At 45.8% G+C, this 18766-nt stretch overlaps 1 protein-coding gene across 7 annotated transcripts in view; it reads right to left on the bottom strand.

Annotated features, from left to right (window-relative positions):
- The window catches only part of KALRN (kalirin RhoGEF kinase), a 669312-nt gene that overhangs the window by 437493 nt on the left and 213053 nt on the right, over positions 1-18766 (bottom strand). For all 7 annotated transcript variants that reach the window (XM_053903452.1, XM_053903454.1, XM_053903456.1 and 4 more), the window contains exons 4-5: positions 4762-4954; positions 3831-4343 (exon numbers count right to left, since the gene is read on the bottom strand). In XM_053903452.1, the coding sequence (XP_053759427.1) occupies positions 3831-4343; positions 4762-4954 (706 nt within the window). The remainder of the gene's footprint in view (positions 1-3830; positions 4344-4761; positions 4955-18766) is intronic.

Raw genomic sequence — 18766 nt, 5'->3', positions numbered from 1 at the left:
CAGCACTCACCTCTTTACAAAAGTAGGAGCTGGGTGATCACCAGACTCCTCGATTTGCTAAGAGTTTCCCAGATCTGGAATTACAGGCCTCCGACAAGACTCCCACCAGAAGGGAGGCTAGGACATGGCTCATGCAGTAACTATTTCCTCCCACCCTTGTTTAGATGTGGATCCACGCAGACAACCCTTACCCCAAACCACCACCCTCTTCATCCCCTTTCAAAAACACCAAATAAGTCGAGGGCTGAGCACTTGACTCTGCACAGATATTTTAAATTAATCTTGAAGCAACTTAAAAGGGTTGTTTTCTCTCCTGCCCCACACTGAGCACATTTTCTGTGGCAGCTGGGTCAAGCCTGAGCAACATTTTCACCACTGACTCAATATCAAAATATTCCTGAGCTGCCCTCTTCCCATCATTCCTTTCACTCCGTGTTTCATTTTTTATATTCTCTCCCCTCCCCCTCTACACACACCAAGCACACCACACACATGCCACACACACATACTTCTTTCTATGGTATGAATACACCACAGGACATGGATCCTAAACTTAGAGTCTCTGCAGAGAACTCAGGGCTTGTGTACTTGGACAGGAAAAAAATATGCCCTTATTGTCACTAACATGTAACTGAAATATAGCATTCCTTTCCGTTATGAATGCAGGCAGCAAACTACATTAATGTTAGCAATACTTGTGCCTCTGACATCAACAGAAACACACACTCAGATCACATCAGGTTTTTCCCTGAAATGTCACTTATGCTCATCACTACTTCAAAATTATGGTAGGTAGAAGACTTCAAATAGAACTTGTTATTTAACAATGTTCCTAAAGAAGTATTCAAGTTATGGCTATTTTAAAAAAATGTAATAACTGTACTTCAATAATTATTTTTCAAGGCCATATGTGTGTGTGTGTGTGTGTGTAATACATACATATACATATATATGTATGATATGTATGTATATATGTGTGTATATACACATATATGTGTGTGTACATGTACATATATATTATTTTGTACATTTACAAATGTTACTCTGAGAAGGGTGCATAGGCTTCCCCAGAACAAAGAGGTCCATAGCACAGAAAGGTTAAGAGCACCTGCTGTTGAGTGTGCCTTTGAAGGTGGGATTTGAGGTCGTCCCCAGAATCATCAGGGCATGGGCCAGATGGCTTAGGGGCTAACAGGCAGTGTTCAGTGGTAGCAAGAGGCAGGTCCTGGGAGTTAGAGATAGCAGGCTATTGGGTTAAAAGTTAGGTTGGGCTTTGGAGACAGAACAAATACTAGCTCTGTCTAACCAAGAGTGTGATCTTGAGAAAATCACACTCTGGGTTAGAGAAAGAATCAAGCATGAATTGAGAAGATACATGTGTGGCCAAAATTCCTGCCTGGCTGACTGGTGCTTGGCTGACTCTAGAAGGTCAGCCTTCCCTACCTGGGGACTTCTGAGGTTAAGGTATTTTGTTTTGTGTGTTTTGTTTGTGAGACAGGCGCTATCTGTGCCCTATGCAGGCTTCCCATATCCTTGAGCTTCATGGGTGCAGGGAAGTGCCTAAAACAAAACACTTCTGGGCAGACCTGAGTCCTCGGCCTCCCCTTATGACCCTGGCTCACTGAAACAGGCACCCAGGCCAAGCTGTAAAGCAGATTCCTTGCCCCAGAGCAGAAGAGACTGCAAGTAAAAAGGAGATGTCCAGATCTTTCCACTATTGGTTACAGGAGCCAAAGTACCTGCCTCTGGCTTCACAGAGCATCTGGCTTCCGACCTGGTGTCTCTCATCATTTGGTGAGCAGTGACAGTGACTCTGTAGTCCAAGTAGACTCTGTAGTCTACTACCCCTTCCTAGAGGGGAGTAGGCCAGGGCTGGAACCAGGCACTGGGCCACTGGGCAAGGAGCCCTCAGGAAGGCTAGGGAGACCTCACAGCTCCTAAGGTTGTGCAAGAAACTCTCCTACATATCTCTTCCAAAAACTGGCTTAAATGAGATTCAAAATTCCTTTTGTAGAAAGGGGCTATGTAATCTTTAAAAATTACACATATTGGTTTTCATCTGATTATGAACTATAAAAGATTAGAAAGCACAGAATAATTATACAGAGAGGGGCGCCTGGGTGGCTCAGCCAGCTGAGCATCTGACTTTGGCTCAGGTCATGATCTCACAGTTCATGGGTTCAAGCCCTGTGTCGGGCTCTGTGCTGACAGGCCAGAGCCTGGAGCCTGCTTCAGGTTCTGTGTCTCCTTCTCTCTCTGCCCCTCCCCTGCTCACACTCTGTGTCTCTCTCCCTCTATCTCTGTCCAAAATAAATAAAAATGAAAAAAATTATATAAAAAAAGAATATTTATACAGAAATTAAATCAACCATAACCATAAACCCTTGAAATCAAAACTATTAGCACTGTGATGAATTTTGTCCATTTATACCTATGTTGGCACTCTCACATAAATTGGGATCATAATTATATATAGTTTTATATCCCGATTTCATTACTTACAAACACATAAGGACATTTTCAATATAGGATCTTAAAAGACACAAAACCATTGCATCAGATGCTGTCTATAAAACTCACAGGTTACCACAATGTCACGGTATGCCTAAGAGTGGTATTATGCATTTGAATAGAAGTTATCCCCAGAACACTGATAGGAGGAAAACCTATTTCACTCTTCTTAAAGTGCATATAATAGTAAACTCTCTTCTTTAGCTTGGAGAGAATCTAGAGAAGATACTTCTGTATCCCTGGCAAAGAAGCACTATATGATATTTTTCTTTTTCACTTTCTCACATGTCCCCTGATAAGGGGAAAGCTTTGAAAATTCACTGCTGGAAAAGTGGGGTCTTGCTTGAGAAAGTACACAGCAGCTGAGGAAAATCCTCCAGAAAGCAGTGGTATGGAAGGAAGAACCTTGTACTTCAAACAAAAGAAAGCTGGATTCATACGTCAAGTCTGCCATTATAGCCCCAGGATCAAAGAGCACCCGTTTCCCTGTATATCAGCAGAAACACCACCACCCACCTCAAAGGATCAAAGGGCTGCACAGATTAAATAAGACTCTGTATGTGAAAGTGCTTTGTCAACGGTAAAGGACACTGCAGGACAATAATCACTAAGTCGTATTATTGCGACTGGTAACAGTATTGCTATTCTTGTGGCTTAGCTGGCTTGAACCACTCACTGCATGTCCTGAGAGGGGCAGCATCCAACAGTGCAAAAGTGTGGACTTCACAATCACATCACACTTCTCAGTCTGGCCAAGTTATTTGCCTTCCCAGTTTCTTCATCTATAAAATGGGATAACCGTCATATACCTACCCCTTACAACTCTTGAGATGATTAAAATAAGTTAATTTACACATGGTGCTTACAACAGTATCTGGCATATAATAAACACTACATAAAGGGAGATTTAAAGAGTCAACGATCAGGGCCTGGGTGGCTCAGTCAGTTAAGTGTCTGACTCTTGGTTTCTGCTCAGGTCATGATCTCATGATTTGTGACTTCGAGCCCCGCATCGGACTCTGTGCTGACAGTGCAGAGCCTGCTTGGGATTCTCTCTCTCCCTCTCTCTCTGCCCCTCCCCTGCTCACTCGCGCACGCGCTCTCTCTCTCTCAAAAATAAATAAACACTTTTTTTAAAAAGTCAGTGATCAATGACCAAATAAATCATCCCAAACCAGTAGGCACATTTTTAAAGCTTTCCACAAAAGTATTATTAATCAGGAAGTTGGACCAGCAGCCTCTGTAAGTTCCCCTAAAAAGCTAAGCAGCAACTCCCAACACACACAAGCCCACTTCAGTCTGGCCGGCTCCCCTCCTACCTTCTCGGCATCCTGCTCAAAAAGCCGTAGCTGGAAGCACTGGTCCAACTTGAGCTTGCGCACATGCCACATCTGGTGCAGGTGCTGCCGGGTGGAGTGCAGCTTGTCCAGGAGGCTGGTGATCTTGGGCACCAGGCTCTGGAAGTCGGCGCTACCCGGGATGCAGTTGCGCCCTGAGAAGCCATCACTGCAGCGGATACACTGCAGCAGCCGCTGCCCCTCCCGGTCCAGCTCCTCCACAGGGGCCTTCAGCACCTTCTTCTTGAGCTGCGTGTGCTCGTCGATGAGGCGCCGTGAGCCTTCCACGTCCACGGGGAACTCCTTCCGGGCCAGCATCTCCTGTAGGTCCTCGAGGCGTGAGAGCAGGTGCACAGCACTGTTGAAGAACTCCTCCAGGGAGAGCCGCAGCTCGATCCACTCTTCGTGGTTGTAGTCCAGGGAGCCATCAAACTCCTCGGTCAGCTGGGAGGGGTCCACCAGCTTCGTGAGGCCCTCCACGGACACCATGCTTGTCTGAGAGGGGTAGACACAGAGAGGGGGACTCAGTGATGTGGAGTGAGCAGGGGGAAGACCCCAGGGCAGCCCCAGGCAGAAGACAGAGAGTCAAGGGGAAAGGCTGACATAAATCCACACGTTAATGACAACAGCCTGCCTCAGAAAGGGCAAGTGGGAGAGCATGCAGCCCATGGGTCAGGAGCCACAAATCAGCCGGGGTCAGCAGTTTCAACAGACTGGCTGACAGCCCGGGACAATCTCTTGAGCCTCTTATTCCTTCCAAGACTTACTGGTAAGGCCACAGTAGCCGACGAATCCTGAAATATCAGCCCCTGCCATCCTGCATATTGTAGGGTAAGTGGAGAAGCAGAAGTGAGAAATGTGTGGGTAGCAGAAGGGAAGGGAAAGGGGGTGCTAAGAGAGAGGTCTGGCTCACCTCAAAGATGAATTTGGAGCTGCCAAAGTTGGTCTTCTGTTTCTGCCAGAAGTTGTCGGGTTTGATGATGAGGGCCACATGGATCTCAGCTGGAAAGGCTTCCTGTAGCGTCTTGAGGAGGGGCTTGATGAGGTCCCACTTGGAGCCCCGCATGTCGATGATGACGGTGAAGCCACGTTTGCACACGTCCTCACTGTGGGGAGGTCAGAGGTCAGGCACGGTCACTCTGGGTGGCTAAGACTTTGGGGAACGCAGTCAGAAAGCATCAAGAAAGCTGCTTTCCTTTTCACCTGGACCCCTCCAGCTTCACACCATGTTTCCTGGCTGCTTTCTAACCCAACTCAAAATGCACTGCCTCAGAAAACCTTTAGATTAACCCCATCTGACCTAGGGCATTCTGGCTTCTTCCAGCACTTAGCACGTAACTCAGCCCTCCCTACAGTCAGTCGTACTTGTTGGGATGTTTATGTGCAAGCGCTCAGAGTTGTATTTGATTTTCTTTTAATTTTTGTCTCCTTTTCTTGCTCCTGGCATGAATCATGATTTCCCCATTTGAATACAAGCTCTTCAAAGACAAGGGCCCTACTGCCCTTAAACATGACATGAAAAACTTTTGGTATGAGTTCTGACCTTCCCTGTGCCTACCTCAATACAGACACTGGTATGCTTTACCACTGAACTCAAAGTGGGCCAAAACATCTTTTTCTTCAGTGGGCTCTAGGCTGATTTGACCAGTGGATTAGCAATGGTACACAGAGCATTGATAACATATATTTGCCACCACTGTATTTAAAATGTATTACTTGTAAAGGCACCTGGGTGACTCAGTTGGCTGAGTGTCCAACTCTTGATTTCAGCTCAGGTCACGATCACACAATTGTGAGATTGAGCCCTGCATAGAGCTCTGTGCTGACAGTGTGGAGCCTGCTTGGGATTCTCTCTCTCCCTCTCTCTATGCCTTTCTGTCTGTCTGTCTGTCTGTCTGTCTCTCTCTCAAAATAAATAAATAAAATAAACATTAAAAAAATGTATTACTTGTAGTTTAAAATGTGTATTGGCTTCTAAAAAATCATGTTGCTGAGTCATGCTGATTACTCTTAGATGGCCAAGGGTGGGGCTGGTTGGGATGTGGTCCAGTTGTCTCACGTCCTTCCATTACACCAGTCAGGATGTAAAAAGACATGTTTCAGGAAGTTAAGAGAGGGGAAACTACTCTTGAAATCAAGGCCAGATGAAGTGACAGTGACCATCTTGAACACCAAAAAGTAATTAGGCTAAGTGAATCAAGATGTTGCTATATAACTTATTAAGTAGCAAAATTTATTTAAGCACTTGGACTTTAAGTATAACTCCTAAGAAATCAAAGAAAAAAATGAAAGCAAAAATAGTTATAACATGTCAGTTTGGAAGCAATTCTATGTTTTGGTAGTTAGGGGTCTTTCCTTCCACCCGTCTTGGTTTTCTTAACATATGTATCTATTTTATAACTCAAAATAGATTTTGGTTAGTTCACATTAAAAAAATTTTTTAATGTTTATTTATTTTTGAGAGAGAGAGAGACAGAGTGCAAGCAGGGGAGGGGCAGAGAGAGAGGGAGATGCAGAATCCAAAGCAGGCTCCAGGCTCTGAGCTGTCAGCACAGAACCCGATGCAGGGCTCGAACTCACAAACCATGACATCATGACCTAAGGTGAAGTTGGACACTTAACCAACGAAGTCACCCTGGTGCCCCAATTCACATTTTTATATACATACTGGTGTAGCATTGCTTTAGGGTGTTTTGCTTAATTTCCTATTACCCAGATAGCACTTGCTTAAACCACTGTGCCTGTTGTGTGACCCACAGAGGAGTAACACCGCCTATTAATCACTTCCTGGAGGTAAGGCCACAATTGGAGGATTTAGGCCACAAAAGGAATCAAAGCCCCTCTTAGGCTTCAATCTTAAATCTCAACCAGTGTTGAGAATGTCACAGACTGGTGAAGAGATCACAGCTCCTGTGACCTTGTGACTGTCTCAAGCATAAGGCAGCTCACTTAGGCTTCCCAGTTTGACAGGAAACTCCCCAGGCAAGTTGTTGCTACAAATGACTAGACTCAACAAGAGAGGAAGCCTGAGTCTTTTATTTCTCCCCAAAGCGTGTATCCCAAAGGAAAGGAGTTGCCTCTTCTTTGACGCGTACTGAGTCGACAAGTTGCCAGAGTCGTCCAGAAAACATTCTCTCTGCCCTATCGTCTGAAAGCAATGTGACTTTTCTTAATGTACGGGATTTCTTTCCCATTATAAGAGAAACACCTGCTAATTTATAGAAAAGTCAAAATAGTCAAAGACCTATATAAGAGAAGCTCACGATAAGAAGTTACAATACTCTGGTCTATTTCCTTCCAGTCTTTTTTGTGCATGAGGTTTTCACACTGTATAGTGTTCTATTTTTCACTGCAACAGAGGTTTTCTCCTCATATCTAAAATGTCTTAAAACTATTACATTTAATGACACATGGGCCATCTTATACCTATATTCTAACTTACTTAATCATTCTCATTATTTCTTTACAGAAAGGCAAATCAACTTTGCCGTGCACACTAGCAGTGCATGAGAGTAGCGCCCCCCCCCCTTACTGTCTCATTAGCACTGGCCACTGAATTTTTTTAATTTCTTGTTTTAATTTTTTAAAGTTTATTTATTTTGAGAGTGTGCGCACGCGCGCATGCACACGCAATGGGGGAGGGGCAGAGTGAGAGAGAAAGAGACAGAAAATCCCGAGCCTGTACTGTCAGTGCACAGCGTCTACTGTTAGAGTTTGTGGGGCACAAACTCACAAACCTGAGCCAAAATCAAGAGTCAGACACTTAACCAACCGAGCCACCCAAGTGCTCCTGGCCATTGAACTTTTTACATCTTTGCCCATCTTCTAGGAAAAATACTGCATTACATTTAAATACACATTTCTTTGATTACCAGGTATAGCTTATTGTTCCATAAGTATTTCCCTGTGATTACCTGAAGAGTTCTCTTATCTATTTTTCTATTAGAGTTTACTGGCTTCTCTCACTGTTCTTAGCTTCGTTTGGCTTGACTTCCACTTGTTAATGCCCACTATGTCAGGCACTGCAAGCTGACCGTGGGTCTTGCCTTTCCTTCGAGATGCCCAGCTTCCTTGTTTCCCTGCCCCTCAGGTTCCACTGCTGTAACTGTCCTTTTGCTCACATCCCTAACAACAAATAGTGACTATCCCAGTATGTAAATATGGTGAGCAGCAGCAGCCTATACACTATGAACTAATAATCCCTGACAACTAAAAGTAGAAATCAGGCACTAATATTCTCTAGGAAATTCTCCCTAGCTCAGGAGATGGGGACAGATGCCCAGGGGCTGAGTGCTGAGAGCTAATCTAATTGGCATCTTTCTATGAAAATAGTCTTATCTCCTAAGGTGCTCTGTATGTTTCGTTTCAAGTAAGAAGCATAGTTGGGGGAGGGAAAAGAACTTTTTACCAATGCTTATTCTATGCCAGAGCCTATGCTTAGGCACTTGATACCCATTCTTTCATTTTATCCTCACAATAACTTATAAAGTTGGTATGGTTATCTCCATGTAAGGAATAATGAAACAGAGGCATGGAATTTGCCTAAGGTCACATGACCACTAAGAGGCTAAACAGAGGGTCAAAACCAGGACTTTAAAGCCCAAGCTCAGGTCACTATATCATACTACGCCCTACCGTATTGCTGCTACATGTGGTGTTCCTGTGATCGGGGGTGGGGGTTAAGAGTTCGTGATGGGGGATTGGATTAGGATGCTCACTGGAGATGAGGGCAATTAGCACAAGGACTCCAAGTGTATGCCCTTCCATTATGTAGTCTGTGCAAAATCACAAAATCACAGAAACAATAGAGCATGCATATTGAAAAGTTCCAGCAATTCACTTTGGTTTTGGCACATGAGTAAGAGTCAGAGAGCTATGAGGGGGTGCTGCTCTGAGTGCTTTAGAGAGCCCTGTTCTGTGCTCTGACCCTCCTCTTGCACATTTTCTCCCCCAGGGAACAAGGCAACTTGCCCCATAGAGTCCGTGTTGCCCTCACCCACCTTCTAGACTAAGCTCCTACCACCTAAAACCCTAAAATTCTCTGCCCAAAGGGCCTTTAGCCTACTCCCTGGGCCCACATGTACTTCTTTCCTAGGTTCAGTTCCCCCAAGGACAAGAAATACCAGCAGTACAAACACAAGAATGTGGCTAGAACATGGATATGTGAGCTGAGGTGTCCACACGCATGCAGAAAGACAGAGCTGGGCAGTGGGCAGAGAAGGGAGGCAGACCATGGGCTGGGGGTCAGTCTTCCTGGATTGTCAAGTTCTAGCATGGAACTCAGAGCAGTCCAACAAATATAAAAGTTAAGTTGGCCTCCTAAGTTGCTATGAAGATGCATTTATCAAAGTAGAGGGTAGACTCTTTAACAGTTCGTTAGCTTGCTATATTAATTTTCAATATTTACACATAGGGTATGTGGGTTTCTATTTGTACTCTTGCCCTGGGCATCACAGTTAGAAGTAGGCCTTCTTAGAAGAGACAGGAGTGGAAGCAGACCTCAAATCAGGATGCATCTCATACCATGGCAGGAGTGCTGGATTTATCCTAAGGGCAATGAAGAACCACTGAAGGGTGTCATTTAGGGAAGGAACATGATCAGGTGATTCGGAAGGCTTGCCCTGAAGCTGTGCAGAGGGAGAGTAAATCAGGGTCAGCCAGAGGGAGTGGCAGAAGAAGCAGAGAACCCTCTTCCTTTGGATCTTTGCTAAAATGCCTCCTAAATTAAGTCTCCCTTGGGCCACCCTATTCAAGGCTATGGCTCTCGCCTGGCACTGCCTACTTCCCTGCCCTTATTTTTCTCCTTAGCACTTATTACCATCTGGATCACATATTTTATTTATTTACTTATTGTCCCACTTCCTTCACTGTAAAGTAACCTCAGTGAGGGCAGGGAGTTTTGTATTGATTCCACTGCTGGATCCCCAATGCCTAATACAGTGCCTGGTGCTTGTTAAGACTCAATACACTGAGGTGGCACTTAAGGCAATGGAATCTAGAACCAGCCTTCTTTGGTCTGAATCCTGGCTCCATCATTCACTTATTGAGGCACTTTAGGCAAGTTACTTTTAACCTCTATGCCTTAGCCCCTTTACTGCAAAACATGAATGAACAGGAATACTAATAGCCTATACTACAGGGCTACGTAAAGGTTAAGTTTGTTAATGCCCATAAAGTGCTTACCATGGTGCTAGACACATAATCTGTACTACGTAAGTCTTAGCTGCTATAAGAGATGCGGTGAGTGTCCCACCAGGGACACTTTATTGACCACTGTGCCCAGCCTCCAGCTCTAAAAGTGCTGTAGCTATCAGCTTACACTTGAGACCATCTCTGGAGACTTCCCTGCTGCTGATAGATGACACTTCTCCAAGAGACACGTGGGCAGTGACAACCTCACACCAGGTGGGTGTGTGTGGGGGGGTGCCTTTCTATTACAAAGGTGCCAAAGCTCAGACCCTCTACCACAAGGTGGAGTAGCTCTGAAGTGTGACTTACACTGCAGAGCCTTCTCATTCTCCAAGTGGGTCTCCGGCTAGACTTTATCTGAGACCACATCCTTGCTTAGCCCTTCCTCTTCCCTACTCTCCTTCTCCAACTCCCTTAAAGGTTTTCTTGAAGAGAATGTCCTTAATGAATAATTTATACCTGAATCCCCATCTGAAGAAACATAGCCTAAAACATACATCCACAAATTTCCTATATACATGAAATTCTGAAGGCAATTTGATATATGGCCTGGAAATTAAAAGAAATCCAGGTTGCAAATTTTGACTCGGGGATCGTACAGTGACTGGCACAGAGTAGGCATTCAATAATATTTGCTGAATGGATACATTCATGAACTATGGTAGTAGATATGCACAGAAATGAGTAAGCACCCAGTGAAAATGAGTAAGACAAAGAGAAACTTCCTGAGTCAAAGATAGAATTTATGGGAATATCAGTGTTTCAGAGATGGGAGAAGAAAGTAGATGAGCCTGAGGAAAAAATGCAGAGAGGTTAGAGAAAACCAAGAGAGGAAGAAATCAGGGAAGGGAGGATTTCAAGGAGGAACTGCAGTGTCAAATGCTGCTTTGAAAGAGGTAAGTCATTAACTGAGGTCAGAACTTTTCCATTTAGCAACTAAGAGGCATCGGTCCCATTGGTCAGGGCAATTTCAGTGGGGTGTTAGCACGGAGATTGGGTGGAGCAGGGAAGCAGTCTTCCTATTTGATCTCTGAGATGATTATAGGAAATGTCAAAGTCATCGGAGGTTGCTTTTGGTGCACTCCCATCCCTGGCCCTGTCTTCCCAACTCTGGAAACAGCCAGGGTCTGCACACTGCTCTTTGGCTGCCCAAGCCCCAGGTGGCTCCCCAGCCTGCCTCTGCCCCAAGCCTACATGCCCCCAGACCTCTTTTACTCTCAGCATGCTCGATGGAGAACAATTTGAGTAAACCAATTTACCCTGGAATAAAACAGGTAGCCTTCCTTTTCCCTTTAGGTTATTTACCTTTTAAATAATATTTATTAGCCCAAGTTAAATGATCAGCAGCACATATGGCCACGTTGTATATGGGGAGGAGGGAGTGTAGAAAGGTGAAGCTTGGAGAAATAGGCCTTTAAGTCCACTAAAGAGAGGAAAGGAGAGTGAGTGACCCTGCCCATCCCCCACACCCCTTCCTTTAGAGAACACAGCCACTGCTCACTACCCCTCTGCCCCATTTGTTTCCCATCTGGGGCTTGAGACCTGGACCCCCTGGGCCACCTTCTTGCCCTTTGTGCGTGGTAAACTGCGTGGTAAACTGTTTCATGGACTCTCAGAGCCCTCAGGCCCAGGACATAAATGTATACTTTATGAATGATTGGATATTTCTTGTACTCAGTTCTAGACCATTTAGTCTTTTGTTCATTACATGTTACTGGAGCTGTTTTCACTCGTGAGAGTTTGTACCATCTCAAAAAAGCATTTGTGCTGCTTTATGCCAATGCTTCTCAAACTTTAGTGACTTTCATTATCACCTAGGACACTTATTTTAAAATGCTGATTTGGGGAAACCTTTCAGATATTATGATGAAAATCAGTCTAGGATGAGACCCAGGAGTCTCTCCAGGTGATCCAAGGACAATACCTAGACTCTTTTAGGTGTGGCTTTAGTGATACTCACGTTGTCTAAATCAGACTAGGATATGCTTTCATAAACAGGTAGCCCACAGCTGTACCATCAGGGCAATGTTTGCAAGGTCAACCAGCAGCTATGCTCTATAGGAGCCTGCCAAAAATGCTAGTATGTTTCTCTCTCTATCCTCATGTTCTCTCAAATGGAATCATTTATTGGAAGCACAGGCATGGGAGGATTTCTGTGCTCACTTCTCTGCCTTCTTTTTGCAAAACCGAGCTCCTCCTCTCTTGGCCTGGAGAGGCTTTCCCTGAAAGGCCTGGTGGCTGCCTTCCCCAACACAGCAATTCTGGGTTCAAACCAGACACCTGCTGGAGACCTGCCTTCCCAGGCTTCCTCTCTAAAGGAACTTCTAAATTGCCATTAGATTATTATGAAGCTTCTTATCATGCACCTGACCTGGCAGGCTTATCTAAAATATCTGGGCAAGTCCTGGGTTATCTCTGGGTCCTCCAGGCCCTGCACACATCTGATGCCCCAGAGTTGTCTCTTGACCCATTAGACTGTGAATGGTGTAAGGGTGTTTGATTGGTACAGGTGTGGAGGGTCTCAGTGGTGGGCAGTGAAGAACCAATGAATAAGCATGTTACCACTGACCTTTTTTTTACTCCTGGTGGCCCCCAACAGCAAACAGAAATCACAATTTAGCAGCACACTATTGAACCCAGTCCTCCAAAATGGTTTTATTAGGCAAGGCTATTACTATTGCTTGTAATGCATTCAAGTGTCTTTGGAGGAGGCTTAAACTCTCCGTTCTTTAAACCACTTCCAGCTCATTCACACACTCACTTGATCTGTCTGCTTGTTGGCCTTTGGATTTGCCTCCTCTATCTTAGCTGCTATTATCATCCCAACCCTGTTTCATAGATCTGAAGACTCAATGCCTTTAGCCTGCGGGGAGGGGGCAGGGATTGAGATACCAGCGCCTCAAGCAAAGGGTTGCTCTGGGACCTGAAGAGCAGGGCAAAATGCCTGTCAGGCCAGGTCTTCACCCTGGGTTACAGGTTTGGCTTCAGGAAGCCAAATGCCACTTCTTCCCAATCACTGATCCCTCAACTCCTCCCTAGGTCCCTGGCCAAGGGAAGCCCAGACCATCCCTCTGGATTCCATTTGGGCCACATCAGTGAACCACCCTGGATATCATCCCTGGTCATCTGGCTAAGGGGTCAGATTTAAGTGCCACCTTCTCCCTTGGGCTTTCCCCTGACTTCCTTGTCAGAGGGATCTCCCCCTTGTTAAAATGGACATGTTATCCATGTCTCTCTAAACTGACTTATTAGTTTCAATCTTATATTAGACTTTGGCCTCTCCTACCTCTATGCCTTTGTGCTTGCCCATACTAACCCCATCTTTGCCTAGATAACTCCTACTCCCATTTCAAAGCTCAACTCACATGCTTCCTCCTCCAAGAAGTCTTCCCATATTGATACATTTCCTCCCATCCCCCTGGGATGAAGGTTCTTCCCACACATTGCCATAACCTTGACCTTACTCTGCATGGCAGCTGTCATATGTGGGGTAACTACAGCCAGGCTCTGGCTAATCAATTTCTTTATCCCTCACAGAGATTTATATGGCTTCACAATGAGAGCCTAGTTATGAAGGTGCTTCATAAATAATATGGTGTCATGTAAATATGTCATTATTATTCATTAACTTATTCATCCAACAAATATATACTAAGCCCTTACTTTGTGGCTGGCCTAGTGCTAGACACTAGCAATATAAATGTGAACAAGACAGAAACATGAAGGTTACATTCTATGGAAAGAGAGGGACACAAGAGAGTAGATAAACAGAATAAATGCAAATTGTGATAAGTCTTAAGAACTTATCAGGTGGTCAAGACAGGCCACTATGAAGAGCTGAAGTTTAAGCAGAGAACAAAATTCCAAGAAGAAGCTAGTTAAGGAAATACTGTAGAAAGAATAATGCAGGGAGCAGCAACAGCCTGTGCAAAGGCCCTGAGGTAGAAAAGAGCCTGTGTTGCTGGCTGCTCCTCCATTACAAGGAGGAATCAGGGATAGCAAAGTTCAGTAAGCAAGCAGGGGACCAGCAGCAAGACCTAGGCTGGAGCTCTAAATCTTGAGGAGCTCAAAAATCAAGCTGGGGAGAGATATAAAATGAGAGTACAACTAATGAAATGGAGCAGTTGTCTTTGATAAAAATGGGACATACACATATTAATGATAAAAGCTGATTCTATTGAGCATATGAGAATCCAATGTATGCTAAGCATTTTATTCCTCACATAAGACTTACAAGTAGCTGCTATTATTATCCCACTCCATAGCTAAGGAAACTGAGGCTCAAAGAGGTTGAGTAACTTGCTTAAAGTCACCAGGAAGAGTCAAAATCAGTATTTGAATCTGGTCTGTTCAATTCCAGTATCTGTCATGCTACCTTGTCTGAGAGACAAAGACAGCTTAAGCTTGAAGCAACTTTAATGCTTACTCCTGCTAATCCTTCATTTTAGAGTTGAGCGCAGCAAGTTCCTGAGCAAGAAAGTGATTTGCTCAGGGTCACACAGGTGGGTGGACATTTTGGCCATGTGGGCGGACATTTTGGCCATGTGGGCCAGACCTCAAACTGTCAATCTCCCTGCTTCAGGTCTTCTATTAAGCCATGAGAACTCTGGAAATGAGAAGGGAAATTCTCCCCAACCTCAGATAATCTGGTTTGGAGGTTCAGGGTAACCTCTGTTGAGTACTAATGCCCCTTCCCCAGGAAGGAGGGCCATCCTGCTGATGGTTTCCACTGTGCTCTGGCAGCAGAGGGATGACCTGACCTCGTTTGCCCTAGCTTTTGTGGTGCCACCTGAGATTTATCCCACGTCTATGAATGTCTAGCAGTTTCTCACTTGAAACAGCTCCTGGAAAAAATACATCGAACCATCTTGATGGCAGGTGGGAGAGCAGAGATCCACAATGAAAATGCCCCAGCAGACCAGGCAAGGGGGCAACAAGGGTTTCTGCTTTGTGTGTTCTGCTGCGGGCTGTTCAGTTGGTGCAAACTGTGGGGTACAGGGTGTCAGCGGTATAGGGTATCAGAATCCTAGTGCTGACGCCCAGGAAGGTCCAGTGCTTGGGCTGTGATGAAATAATTTTCAAATCAGACCTACTCACCAAGTTGTCTAGGGAAGGTAAGAAATTAAACACTGTGGTAGAGAGCTAGACTGGTCACTGAGCAGTGGATGACAAAGAGGAAGGACAAGGTAAGTGAAGGACTCCCTGTTTAATGAGGGCAATACTGGCCCTGCCAACACAACTCTGGCCCTGCAGGTGCAAGCCAATCAGCAATGAAGGATGATTTGGAAGGATGACTGGAGAAGTCTTATCCATCCTGCATGACAGCCTTTAATACCTGGAGACAGTTCTCCATGAGCAGACAGAAACCAGCAAAGGGAGGAAGGGAGAGGAGCCCCAATGAGTCACCTGCTGTGTCCTTTTCCCTAGAACTTTGCTGTACCCCTGTCTCCCTGAAATTATTTCATGAGCTGACTTATCCATTCAGAATTCAAGCAAAAGAAAGGTCTCTGGAGCTTTGAGAAGGAAAAGATCCCCCTGACCCATGTGTTGGAGTTCACATGTCATTCTCAGGCCTTGGAGAGTCCCTGGCTGTAGGATCTAGATTTCCTTTCAGTTTTTCATCCATCCCTCTGATCTGGGTTAACCCTTTTCTACTCCTTATTGCTATTCTCACAGCAGCCCTCTGCAGATTGCCCCAAAACCACACCACACCCATTTTCTTAAACAACCAGAAATCAGCAGGTGTTAAAGAAAAGTGTGAAAGACACATTAGCACCTGCATTAAGCTTTCTAATTGGTATAATCAGAAGCAGTAAAAAGAACACAGGGAGGAGAGACAGTGCCTTACTGAGAAAAGAGCCACTCTCCAGGGAACATTGTGTGGTGAATGAGCATTTGCTGGCACAGATAGTTCTCAAACTCACCCTTCAAAACGTGGAGGGCTCCTGGATGGCTGGGTGGCTGATAGGTGGGAGAGAGGAGCTCTGAGAGGTGGCAGGACTCCCTGGCCTGTTGTGGACCTCTCTTGCCTGGCTCACAGGTGATGGTCCACCATCAGGTGGCTTTCTGTCACAATGGGAGGTTCATCTACCATCAAGGTCTCCTCAGAATCCATGTCAATCCATCCAGAGGTTTTTTTCTTTGTTTCTTGTTTTTTGTTTGTTGTAATGGAAGACACTGTCTACTTTCCCAGGTCATGATTATTCCACAGAATTTGTGTCTTTTCTACCCATTGAACAAGACATTTTTTGCCTCTGGGCCTCTGACTTGTGATGCCAGGGCTGGGGGACAAAGGTCAAAATAATGCTTTGTTCTAAACCAAAGCCTCAATTCCTCCTCTGTAAAGTGAGGAGACTCTGACTAATTGGTCAGAGATTGGACTTAGTGGTGTTTAAAAGTTCCCTGGTAATTCAAAGGTACATCCATGGTTAAGTCACTACTACGGTAAAGATTCTGCAGATTTCCTTGCCCATTTCCAGGTCTAGGAGCTCCCTCTCTGTCAGTTCCCTGGGCCCAACTTTCCCCAAAACAAACCCAACTCCTGCCCAAGTCAGAGTCCCAGAGAAGCCTTACACTGGAGAACAAAAGAAGAAGGCCAACATTCTCCAAGTCTTTAAAGTCTATTCCCTAATTCCACTCAAATGAAGCTGTTTAAACAAACAAACAAACAAACAATGCTGGCTGCAAATGTGCCCAAAGCAAGGATGTGGCTGATTGTCTTTCTTCCCCTATCCCACCTGCCACCCCTCCCCCACCCCCACCCAGGGTGTAGTAAAATATTAAATAGCACAGACTCAGCTTCCAAGATTACTTACTCCAAGTATCCCCAGATGTGGCCATGCAATGATACGTCTAGTGACCTAAAAAACACAGCAGGACCTCACATCTGCATTATTGACTTGTCCTAGATGCTGCCTTTAAACAAAACACTTTCTAAAAAGTCAAATCTGCTCGGAGTCAAAAGAGAATGACACAGGCTGAAGGGAGCTCCCAAAGAGAGTTCTGGAAATGGCACGGGTGACAGCAGTACCAAGGTGAAAGTACACAGCCTTCCAAAGGATGGCTACCTCAGAGCGACCAGCCCAGGTTAGCTGCACAAACCCTGGTGTCCCGGCTAACCAGCCAGGTCACCCGACAGTCTCAAACACACGTTCCATTCACCAAAGGAAGAGGCCTTGCTTTCTAAATCTGACTGGCCTGTGGGCAGGACACTTGGAAGGGGGAAGAAGAGCTTAGAAGGTCTTAGAGAAGGACCAGAACTGTTGCTTATAGAAGTCTGGGGCTGGCTGGCAGAGAGGGACAGTGGCAGAGGGGCACATTCAGGGAGGCTGGGATAGAAACTGATGTGGCTATTTCCCGACAGCAGCCTCCTGTCCCATTTCCCACGGTGCCCACAGAGATGTTCATCCTTTCCTTCTGGGGCATTCAGAACATGAGGCAGAAACAAAACAGAAACCAAAGCAAGCAGAGGAAAAGAAATAGTGGACTGGAAACGGAAACCACAACCTCTCCACACAGCCCTCCCCTTTCCCTGTCCTCTCCAGACAGACTCCAGGGCCAAGCTCCCCGGGCCTTTTCCACTGCCCCATCTTTCTCCCATAGTCAGGCCGGGTGAACAACAGTATCTTTTAATGTTAAAAAATGTCATTATAATCACTGATCAAAAATCTGTGGGTAGTAAAGCAAAGATGGAGCCCCTGTTCCTGTCTAACCACAGTGCCCTCAGTCACCCCAACAAAGATGCAGGAAACTCTTCCAAAACAGGGAGAAAGAAAAGAGAGAAGAGAGGGGGCCCAAGAGAGGCTGCAAAGGTGGGGCCAGTGCTGCCAGCCTTCCTTGCTCACCCCAATCCCTGTTGCCCTCACCACTCCTTCTCCTCCGCCTGCTGCGCCGTCACCTCTCCCCACCCTCGCAAGGGACCCTCCACTCTCCAGCTGGGCTCTGGTTTCCTGGCAGGGCAGGTAGAATCCTCATTAATAAACCACACGTTTCCTCTGGGAAACCGTCTTTGGTCAAATCGTGCCTGTGCACACCTCCACTCCTTCCCCTCCTCCTTCTCAAGTAATGGTACTTTCTTGAAAGCCCAGTGCTATTTGCCTACAGCACATGCAGACACATGCCCAAACAAACCTACCAACACAGACACCCTCGGCTACCCCTCACACAGCTACTCCTGCATGCCCACCACGTTCTACCAACGCAGGAGACTTCCTTCCCATGGGGCGGGAAGCCCTTGTACTGCAGCCAGCCTTCCTTCCCTCAGACACCCAGACGGAGGTGCCCTGGCCAAGGGCACTGATGAGGTCCCTGTGATGTATATGGAAGAAAAACCCTGTAATGGCTTAGGCACGAGGGGGAGCCTGAGAGCAGCAACGGAGGTCACAACGAGCCAGACAGAGGAAACCTGAGGGAGGGGGACATGTTTGGAACTTGACACTAAATAGGCAGGGCTCCAAAGGTGTTTGTTCCCACCTGCAGCTAGCTCAGAGCCTTAGAAATCTCACCTGTGAGTGGAAAATCCTCTGCTTATGACACAGGGGAGGTCCTGACCTCCAGTGCATGCCACTCTGGGGGTCACCTGCTGTCCCACAGGTTCTGCCCATGTCAGGGGGCAGTGTAAGTTTGCAGCAACTGGTCCCAGCAACACCACTGGCCAACTGGGAAGCCCTGGGCATGTCAGAGCACTCTCTGGACAGCACTTTACCCTTTTAAAGTGAAGAAATTGACCT

This window comes from Panthera pardus, unplaced genomic scaffold (genome assembly GCF_024362965.1).
Source record: "Panthera pardus isolate Hobbes unplaced genomic scaffold, ASM2436296v1 HiC_scaffold_16, whole genome shotgun sequence".
In the NCBI taxonomy this organism is placed as follows: Eukaryota; Metazoa; Chordata; class Mammalia; order Carnivora; family Felidae; genus Panthera; species Panthera pardus.
Note: the sequence above shows the minus strand (reverse complement) of the source record. Positions and strands in the feature narration are given on the sequence as shown.